The sequence below is a fragment of the Pseudorca crassidens genome, chromosome 9 (assembly GCF_039906515.1).
Source record: "Pseudorca crassidens isolate mPseCra1 chromosome 9, mPseCra1.hap1, whole genome shotgun sequence".
Classification (NCBI taxonomy): Eukaryota; Metazoa; Chordata; class Mammalia; order Artiodactyla; family Delphinidae; genus Pseudorca; species Pseudorca crassidens.
The window spans coordinates 91,403,354-91,414,498 of NC_090304.1; the positions used below are offsets into that span (position 1 = coordinate 91,403,354).

The 11,145-nt window shown below is 41.2% G+C and overlaps 1 protein-coding gene across 15 annotated transcripts in view; it reads right to left on the reverse strand.

Annotated features, from left to right (window-relative positions):
• The window catches only part of USP28 (ubiquitin specific peptidase 28), a 56,880-nt gene that overhangs the window by 21,251 nt on the left and 24,484 nt on the right, over window positions 1–11,145 (reverse strand). For 10 of the 15 annotated variants that reach the window (XM_067751075.1, XM_067751072.1, XM_067751073.1 and 7 more), the window contains 6 exons: window positions 7,337–7,423; window positions 6,492–6,629; window positions 5,478–5,551; window positions 3,862–3,941; window positions 2,448–2,596; window positions 576–703 (listed from right to left, as the gene is read on the reverse strand). In XM_067751075.1, the coding sequence (XP_067607176.1) occupies window positions 576–703; window positions 2,448–2,596; window positions 3,862–3,941; window positions 5,478–5,551; window positions 6,492–6,629; window positions 7,337–7,423 (656 nt within the window). Of the gene's footprint in view, window positions 1–575; window positions 704–2,104; window positions 2,181–2,447; window positions 2,597–3,861; window positions 3,942–5,477; window positions 5,552–6,491; window positions 6,630–7,336; window positions 7,424–11,145 lie in introns of those variants that run through there. The other 5 variants (XM_067751074.1, XM_067751066.1, XM_067751078.1 and 2 more) reach the window with 2 other exon arrangements.

Genomic DNA, 11,145 nt, shown 5'->3' on the forward strand with positions numbered 1-11,145 from the left:
AGAAAACAAGTGGTTGCCTGAAGGTGGAGGGAAGGGACTGACTGCAAAGGGGCACGAGGGAACCTCCTGGGCGATGGAAATGTTCTGTATCTATATCACCTTCCGGGTGATGGTGGTATTACTTGGCTGTATACATTCGTTGAAATTCATCAGCTGTACACCTAAGAATGGTAACATTTCTTTGTATGTGAACTATATGTCAATAAAACAGACTTTAAGAAGATTAAAATTCTATAATGTAAGTCTGTCTAGGATTTTTTTCTTTTTTCAGGAATACAAACAGTATTAAATGAGAAAGAAATACACAGCAGCTACTCCAGATACTGTCCACCAGACAGCAGGGCTTTCACCTGAAGCCTAGCCACTCAAATTGTGGTCCAGAGATCAGAAGCATCAAACAGCATTGCCCTGAGAGCTTCTTAGAAATGCAAACTCTTAGGTCGCAACCTAGATCCACTGAATCCAAATATGTATATTATCAAGAGCTGCAGGTGAGTCCTATGTACAATACACTTAGTATATGCTCACTGCTACTGCTACAACACATTAAGAAGACAATCAACCACAGAACTCACCTGTCCATATAAATGATCTGAGGAAATTCCAGTTTGTTGTGAATTTTCTCTGGCTGACCAAGGGACTGATTGAACTCAAATCTTGAGAGTTCAAAGGTCAACACTGGAGGTAGTTTTGTAAACCAACGCTATGTCAGGCGTAGAAATGCGGGAGAGAAAAGTTAATTTTAGGAAATAGCAACAGCCAGATTTAAACTATCCCTCACCAGACTTTCTTCCTTTGGTAATCAAACTCATACTAGAGTTCTTTTTTTTTTACTCCAAACAGTAAAATGACCACTTAGAATCATGCCTTCTTAGAGAATATGGTTAAACACTTCTCAAGACTCCAAATTTACAAGCCAGTGAACAACATTTCAACTCAACTATCATCCTCAGATATGACGACCCTTAAATATGTGAACTTCACCAAGAATCTACACATCATTCACTGCACCATCAGTATTCAAGAGGTTTAAAACCTGGAGAAAATGGCTAGCCTAACCAAAGAATTAGAAATTGTCCAGAAAGATTAATATGTGTACATATACTATATACTATTTATTTACAGTCTATTAACCATAATTTGAATCCCCTTTATTTCTAAAAAGGAAACTTGAAATAGCTTCATGATTATGAGTTCTGAAGTTTCTGAGAAAATCTCTGGATTCCAAGAATTTACAGATCTCACAAAGGACTTAGTCAAATCAACCTATAATGTTGCCTTGAGTTTCAAGAACAGAAAGCACTAAAATATAAAGAAGATCTCAACTGTCACTGATAGTAGATGAGGAAGAAGCTAAACCCGGAAAGGCATTTCTGTTCAATTCACCTGTATGCCAGAGGTCTGTATGAACAGCTTTAAAATGTTCCCTTTACCAAAGATGCAAATAGCTATATTCCCTCCACATACCCTTGTCAGCATGAGGAGAATCCAGACAGCCTGTCTGGCCACCTCAGAGCTATACCTAAATATGCACCATTTTCTTTTTTTTTTTTTTTAATAGAGAGGTCCCATTCTTGAATAGAGGTCTCCAGAGGTCTAAGTCGCTAATGAACACTCCTTGCCTTTTGTAAGAGCAAGCATCAGCTCTGCACAGATGGCACAGATGATATGCCTCCCAATCAGGAATTAATACTTTCCTTGGAAAGCTAGGGAGGCAGTAGCTCTCTCCCAGTTCCAACACTGCTCTACAGCTAATACACTTTTAACAAGGCTCAAGTCAGGCTCCCTATTTAATTCAAGAAAGATTTTCTTTCTCTTATAAGTAATTACTGAGTTGGACTCATATAAGGCACAATTCTGTTCAAAATGTATGATGAAAGGAGAATAATGCAAGCTGTGTGGTGTTGGCAATTATGCTACAATGTAACTAATTCTTAACGGGAACTTTGAGATATTAATTACCCTTGCTTGTAATTCCCCCTTTCTTTCCAACCCACAAAAATAAATAAATGAATCTTACATTTAAAAAATTTTAAAGCAAAGGCAGAATTTACAACTGAGAAAAGTAAACACTATAATAGGGAAAATATTCTAAATGGCATACCATAGGAGTTAATCACTGTACTTTTACCCTCCGAAAATATGGAGGCAGTGGTTCTCCCTACTCAGGTACAGGTAGGCTTCAACAGAAAGAGAGAAACTTGATCATACTTAAAACGTCAGAAGCAGCATACAACCTTTATACGATTAACTCAAATTCATACAAGAATTTATTCATCAAACACTAAGACTCACTAACTCTTATCAACTCATGAGAGACTTCAGACTAGTTCAAGTCCTGTTAGTGTAAAGTTATTTAATATGTGATGTGAAAACAGTTTGCCCAAAAGCTCAGTCCTATTTAACTGGCTTTGTCTTGGCAAAGCAAATAAAAATATCCAACTCACCTCTTGTCCATATTTCACTGAATGATCGGAAGGAAGCAGCTCAATGTCACCCTCCACCATGGCCCCTTCCAAACATTCGTCTAAGTTGCGATAACCATTTACCTGAAGGGGATACTGGCCGAAGGTCTCATTGTTACAAAAGGGCTTCCCTAGGCAAAGAAACAGATTGCTTTTTAAAAGACATCACTACTGCTATCGAAAGCTTTTTTCCTGGCACCACACAGACAGTATCTTCTTAATTCAGCAACTTGCTGAGAACTGGTTACAAGTATACTTAGCCGGGATGGCTACCTCTAATGAACCAGCGGATCCAGGCATAGATCATTAACAACTGCTAACATCACAAAAAGAAAGACAACCAACTATGCCTCCTAGTCAAAGACTGTCCCACCACCTGTGAGTTAGTCTTGACTAATTAAAAAGCCTTACCTGAATCTGGTCAAACTCTAGATCCAACTATCAAGTTACAAAAAGAGGAGCAAAGAGGAACATGTTAAACTATATCACAGATACGCAAGCAGCAAAATTTTAGACTGTAGAGAATATAAGAGAACAAACAACCTAATTTCTTAAAAAATGTATTTCAAGGAAGAAAGAATGGACGGAAGGGACAGTCTGCAGATTTTGAAAAGAACTTAAAAGACCAATCATAAATGAACCACATTTGCATCCTGATTAAAACAAACTGTAAAAAAGTATACATATGGGGAAGTGTATTTATTTTTACATATGTAAAATTATATATTTATATACACATGAAATTGTAAAACGAATTGGGCGTTTGAACACTTGACTAGTTATATGATATCAAGAAATGCTGTTTTTTGGGAGTGACGGTGGATTGGATTTTTTTTTTTTTTGGCCACACGGCATGGCATGCAGAATCTTAGTTCCCTGACCAGGGATTGAACCGATGCCCCCTGCAGTGGAAGCACAGAGTCTTAACCTCTGGACCACCAGGGAAGTCCCTGGATTAGACTGTTTTACAAAGCCTATCAGAGGGGTAAAAGAAGACAGGTGTTAGATGGAGAATGACTGGCCATGTGTCCAACATACAGCTTAGATAAGCCCCTAGAGTAGACACACTTCTGGCAGCCTGACTCAATGAAACCTTGAGATTAGATAAAACAACAGAGAAAACTGATTAACATCAGTGTGTGTCTGACATTAATACCAGATTTAGGCTGTGCAAATATTACACAATTCAATATAGCAACTCTGAGACGAACACTGTGCCCGCTTTACAGATGAAGAGACTGAGGATCCAGGATCTCATGTAATTTGTCCACGATCACACACATACTAAGAGGCAGAACCAGTATTCAGACCTGCATTTGTCTGACTCTCAAGCCATTTCACAGTAATACAGATGTGGTCACAAGTCTAGAATTAACATTTAGAGCAGAGAATTTACCTTCATGAATCCCTTCAGTGAGGAAAGTACCGTAGAATAGCTGCACCATTGGATTTTCAGATTTGTTCCTGGGATTGCTGCTTTTAAAACAAGGAAACAATTCTGTATCATTTGGATCAGATAAGCAATACATTAAGCCAAACCAGCATTCAAAAGCAAAAATAATACATTTTCATCAACCCTCAAAGATCTAAGTATGCTCTAAAATAAGTAACGGATTAGTTCAGTTCAAGAACTCATTGAATAGCCAGGGCATGGAAGCAACCTAAGTTTCCATCGACAGATGAATGGATAAAGAAGATGTGACACATATATAGAATGGAATATTACTCACCCATAAAAAGAAATGAAATTGAGTTATTTGTAGTGAGGTGGATGGACCTAGAGTCTGTCATACAGTGAAGCAAGTCAGAAAGAGAAAAACAAATACCATATGGTAACACATTATATACGGAATCTAAAGAAAAAAATAAAATGGTTCTGAAGAACCGAGGGGCAGGACAGGAATAAAGATGCAGATGTAGGGAATGGACTTGAGGACACGGGGAGGGGGAAGGGTAAGATGGGACGAAGTGACAGAGTGGCATGGACTTATATATACTACCAAAATAGATAGCTAGTGGGAAGCAGCCGCATAGCACAGGGAGATCAGCTCGGTGCTTTGTGACCACCTAGAGGGGTGGGATAGGGAGGGTGGGAGGGAGACGCAAGAGGGAGGCAATATGGGGATATATGTATATATATAGCTGATTCACTTTGTTATAAAGCAGAAACTAGCACACCATTGTAAAGCCATTATACTCCAATAAAGATGTTAAAGAAAATTAAAAAACAAAAAAACCCCTCATTAAACAAGTATATACCCAGCACTGTACCAAATTCTGGAGACACAAAGGCAATACAGGCATGATCCCTGGCCTTACAGAACTGCAAGTCTAACAGGGGAGTCATACATGCAAATACATGTGTGTGTGTACATTCAATATATACATCTATATCCAGTGACAGAAATATATAAGGTATAGAAGTCATATAAAGGTAAGAATGAACCCTCTTGTTCAGTTTTCCAAATGAATATGAAAATGTTTTCCTGGTGGCACAATAGAGATGGAATGAAAACAGCCTATTTCTATAAGCCTATCTTAAATTAACTATGTAAGATGCTATTTGGAAAGCTGTTTTATGAGTTTAAAAAAAAAACTTAGGAAGCAAGTATCTCTGCATCTGTATTTGGCAAGGGCTATTTATATTCTTTGCTTTGTATTTTACTTCTGTCAGTGACTGAAATAATTAAATTCAATGTATTCATATTATACCTCCATTCTCACATCAAGGATTGATTTCTATCTTTCAATACTTTTACAGCACAGGTGATGACTTTTAAAAAGTTAACAGTTATGACCCTTTTAGAAAAAAAGTTACAGATTAATATGATTATCTACAGGGGGAAAACCAAGGGCAAGGGGGATAAACAATGACAAATATGAGTGGTTACCCCACAGGGTTTGGTAAAAATCAGCAATTTCTACTTGAGAAGAATAATTTCCCCCCAAATCATAATTCTCACTGGCCCGCTGTGAGTAGGAAGGATGTACAAACAAATCCTCAACACTCACTTAACATTAACAGCTAGCTGGAATGCGTCCTCTAGCCAATCCAGGAGCTTGTGTGTGAATTCACTCACATCTTGCTGTAACAGACGCACAAATTGCATGAGTTAGACCCAACAGTATACTTAGGGAAATGAAAATATGCCCTTATCCCACCAATGATTAAGTTTCTATTACTACAAAGGACTTCTTTTTCAGGTCCAAATATCGTGAAGATACAAGGAACATTGGAACCCAGCTGCTGCAGACAACACACAAGACCCATTGGGCGATTTCTGATTAGAAGGAAATGGGAACACTACCCCTTCCAGCCACATCTATTTGTAACAAACTAACAAAATCTTCCAGTTAGGCCTTGAAAAAAAGGTCCAAAGAACAGACTGAAGTTCTCTAGAACAATATGAGATCTGAATGGAGAAAGGAAACCTTTATGAAATGTTTTGAGAATTTTGTAGAACTGCAGGACCTTTAGACAAATAGATAAAAAATGTAATTTTATGAAGAAGAAGCTGCTTTAATAGTGATAGCTTTGATCTGAATAAGAGGTAGGGAAAGGAACGTACTAGAGTCTAGAAGAGAAAGACTGCTCAGAAAAGCTACTGAACTCAGGTTTAGATCGTTTTAAAAATAGAATTTCTATTTGGGCCATCCCAAGACAAAGGTGAAGACAAAGGACAGACTTTCCTTTTCTCGGTGACCCTTTGCCATGATTTACTGAGATATTTTCCAATCTCCTCCTTTCTACTTCAACAGCCCCTGGAAAATTCTATTCTCTCTACTATTTTTTCTTCTTTCCTTTAAAACAGCCAGCCTCCCCCACACAACACGTACATGCACACACTTTTTTTTACTTGTTCCTTAGGCATTACAAAGGGCAAAAGCAGGCACCCGGAGTCCTGCATAGTCACGTTCGTAGCTTATTACACAGCTGAAACAAGGCAACATCACAGTAGTAGTAACAAGGCATCATTGCAAACTCCAGAGTCGAGGGAAAGAACGAGGACTATGGGCTTCCTGTACCTGCTGCTCCTCAGGCGATCGGAATGCTCCCTTTAAGAGGTCCAGGGCTGCTGAAGGGTCTACAAACTTGCGATTTGATCCCATCATCAGAGCAAACAAATACTGAAGCTCCTGCATAAACACGATATTTCTCTTTTCCTGCAGGAAAGATAGCGATGTGTACTCTTATAACCTCATATTTGGAAAATTTGAACACATAAAGAAAAAAGTGGTCAACAATCTCTAATTTATATTTACAAAGTTCTAGATTGGAATCAGGTCTCAAACTGTTATAGGTACTCTGATAAAGTCTGTGTAGGGGACTGCCCTAAACTCGAGAATATCTATGTAGAAGCCAGAGAGAGAATAATGTCAGAAAGCAAAAGTGTTTATTTTCTAAAACCGCTGCCATCCCTCCTTTTGGGAAAGGCATCACCAAGGGAAATCCTGGGAAGGGTTAGATCTCAGCAGGAGGCTATATCCTTTGGCAAGAATGGACTAAAGACTTCTAAGAAGGCCCAGGCCTCCCGGCATGATGTCATCCACTCTGCATCCCTCAGCGCAAGCGACTAAAGGAGCCTGAAGAAGGCGCAGACAGACAGGGGTTTCTAAATCTCCCACCCAGAGGCAGAAAAGCTGAGGCCATCAGGGTGACCTGCCCCTTTCTTAGAACTGTTTTCCTAATTTTATTCCTGCTTAACTTTACATTATTTCTTGTCACAAAGAAAGAAAAAGAGCCATTTGGAAATGAAAACAAATGTTGCACAAGCCAAAGAGCATCACAGGAACCAGCTTTAACCAAAATTAAAAGGCCTTTGGGAAGAATGGGACTAAACAACAGTGAAGATTCCTTGACACCAATTTACCGTGTGACTTGGACAATTTTCAAGTACGTTCTGCGGTAGGCTATAGCTGAGGACAAGTCTTCGGAATTCAGGCAATTGAAACAGAGACTGAAATAAAGAAATGGATTAATAGCCTTTCTTTCAAAATAACTGCAGCAAAAAAATATTTTTTACCTTAAAAGTATGTATAACTGTCAACCTAGTAATTCTACTATGTCTAAGGAAATAATAATGGCTACACATAAAAATTTCGCCAAAAGAATGTTAATCCTTTTTAGGAAAAAACTAGAAAAAACCTAATGGCTAGCAGGAAAAGATTAAATAAACTATAGTACATCTGTATAACGGATTATTATATAGTCATTAAAATAATACCGTAGAAACAATGTTTTCATAAAAGGACAACTACACAGTAAAAATGAGTGATCGGGCTTCCCTGGTGGCGCAGTGGTTGAGAGTCCGCCTGCCAATGCAGGGGACACGGGTTCGTGCCCCGGTCCGGGAAGATCCCACATGCAGCGGAGCAGCTGGGCCCGTGAGCCATGGCCGCTGAGCCTGTGCGTCCGGAGCCTGTGCTCCGCAACGGGAGAGGCCACAACAGTGAGAGGCCCATGTACCACAAAAAAAAAAAAAAAAAAATGAGTGATCAAGAGCTACATGTATCAACACAGATGTATCTCAGAAATATTCTGTGTGAGAAAAAGGTGTAGAAAGATAGAGTATTACATTGTTCATAAGAAGTTTAATCATATAAAACAACATGATACACTGTTTAGGGTTACATACACCTGTGGTTGTATCTGTGTGAAGGGGGTGGTATGACGGGCGATGGGTACAATGGGGACTTAATAGTACAGGGATTTGAAACATTTCTTTCTAAAGCTTTACTATTCTCCACTCTTTGCCTTAAATACTGTATTTTAAGAAATTTTAACAGATATCTCTGGCTGGCAGGATCAGGGAAAGGAATTCCCTTTTACTGTTTGTAAATCATACATTTTTCCAACTACGAATATCTTTTGCAAGTTAATGTTTTAAAAAATCTCTTGTATGGGCTTCCCTGGTGGCGCAGTGGTTGGGAGTCCCCCTGCCGATGCAGGGGACACGGGTTTGTGCCCCGGTCCGGGAAGATCCCACATGACGCAGAGCAGCTGGGCCCGTGAGCCATGGCTGCTGAGCCTGCGCGTCCGGAGCCTGTGCTCCGCAACGGGAGAGGCCACAACGGTGAGAGGCCCGCGTACAGCAAATAAAAAAAAAAAAAAAACCTCTTGCATGAATATAACTCCTCATCCCAACATAATCCTCAGATGAAAAGCCCTCCAGCCCACAGACTGGAACTCTTGAAGCAGCATCCTGGGTGGACTATAAGCCTCCGACTTCCCCCACTCCACGACAAGCTCTACCGGGATTCAGCCAATAGGAGTGTACACCTGGACTGGGAACTTAAGTCGGGTTAGGATGTGATACCAAAGTTCTATCTGCAGCCGGGGCTGGGATGCTCAGCTCTACAAGCAGCCCCATCTCTTCTCTTCCCACCTCCCATGTCTACCTAGCGCATCTCCATTCCTCCTGGTTTCATCCCTACTCGGCTGACTATCCCGTAACATGTTCCAGCACTTCTGTTCTACCTTGAGAAAAATGGCCTTACGTTCTCAAGTTCCTTCACTCCACTTCCTCACCTTCACCAAAATCTGGCTTTTCCCAAAGATGCTATTATTCTTAAAAACTACAACAGTGTGAGCTGATGTTACTCATTTCCCAAACCAATATCAACTTGATCCTCCAACATCTGCTTCTTCTCCTGTAGTCTCTGTATCACTAATTACATCCTCCTCCTCCAGGCATCAAAGTTTAGAACTTCAGAATAATCGTTGACTCCTTTCCCTTTATCAACCATTTACATCCAGTAAGACGTCCCTTGCACTCTGCCTCTGGGGCGCTATTTTATTCATAACCACCTCCTCTCTATCAGTCCCTATCACCTGCTCTAATCAAACTCCCATCACTGCTCACCTGGATCACGGCACATCGTCTCCCTGGCTCTAGAACCTCCTCTGTATCAGCCCACTCTCCACACAGCTCCTTCTAACTATCTTTCTAATGTAACCAAAATAAAGCACCTGATTCGCTGAAGACTGTCATATGGTGAGAGCTCTGCCATCCCAAGTCTGCCATCCTTACTCGGTAACTTTGGTCAGTACCCAACCCACAGGACATCCTGTCAGCTCTGCCTTGGGAATAAATCAAGATTCCAACCTCTTCTCTATTTCCACGGCTGCCAGCCTGGTCCAGGGCAGCACGGCCTCTCAGTGATGACCGCAGCGGCCCCCTTCATAGGTCTCTCCACTTGTATCCGCGCCCCCTCCATTCTGCTCTCCTCACAGTGGCCCGAGGGAGCCTTTTAAAACTCGAGTCAGAGTCCATTACTCCTCTGCTCAGAACCCTCATGACTCCCCATCTCACTCAGAGCAAAAGACAAGTTACCTCTCCAACCCCACCTCCAGTGATCCTTGCCTCCGCTCCTAGCATTCCTGCCACTCGGGACTCTGATGTCCTGTGAACACGCCAAGCTCACTCCCACCTTGTGGCCATTGTTTGGTGCTTCCCCTTCTAGGTGGAATGCTCTCCCCTGACAGTTGCCTGGCTCACTCCCTCGCCTGCTGCGTCCAGGGCAACTGCTCCAATCTCATCCCCTCACACAGCCTAACCTAACATCGTAGTTTATGTTGGAACCTGCTCCCGTCCCTCCTGCGGCAATTCCAATCTCCCATACCCTGCTCTCTTTTCTATCACACTGACCAGAGTTTAACATACTATATAAACATCTATGAAGTTAACTAGTTAGTTTTTCAACTATTTATTGATTCCTATTTCAACTATTTATTTTCTATTTATTGTTCCTTGTCTGCCTTGCCTCACAAGAATCTAAATCCCTAAGGGCAAGTCTCTGTCTTGGTTTGGTTCACTCCTATATCTCAAGGGCTTAGAACAGTGCTAGGCACACAGCAGGAGTCCAATTCACATTTTCTGAGGGAACACAGGTACTTTTGTTCAGCCGAGGGACCCCCCGGCTCCCATGAGCATCTTACGTCTCATGACCTATTCCTCCACTCCATCTCTACATACTCAGGATATGTCAATACCAGAAACACTGCCGCTTCTCAGATCACAAATTCAGAAAAACCTCCTCTTGAACCATAACCTGTCTTCTGGCTCATTTGTTCAATGACCCACAAGACACCTGTGCTTTGACGTCATCAGGAACCCAAGCAAACAGACCTCTTTCCTGTCCTCCCTTCCTGTCTTCATTTTTCCCTCTCCCCAGCTTTGATTCCGTGGTCTCTACCCATCTTTCATTAAATTCTCAAACTGCTCTTTTTTTTTTGAAACAATCTCTTAGTTTTTATTTATTTATGTATTTATTTATTTGGTTGCACTAGGTCTTAGTTGCAGCATGCAGGCTCCTTAGCTATGGTATGCGAACTCCTAGTTGCAGCATGCATGTAGGATCTAGTTCCCCAGACCAGGGATTGAACCCGGACCCCCTGCTTTGGGAGCGCGGAGTCTCATCCACTGCGCTGTGCCACCAGGGAAGTCCCTCAAACTGCTCTTTTGTCCTTTCACCATACCCAGCAAATCCTCCAACTTAAATGAATTTAATTTTCCACTTAAGCGTTTTGGAGAACTGCTAAGAGAAGAAGTCCCGATCGAACAGGACATGTGGGTACCACTATACATTTAAGGTCTACAACCTCAAGTAGACCTTCACATTTTCAGAAATCCTACCACTGTATTCTGGCGCCAACTGGTTTCCCGCTGTTTACAACAAC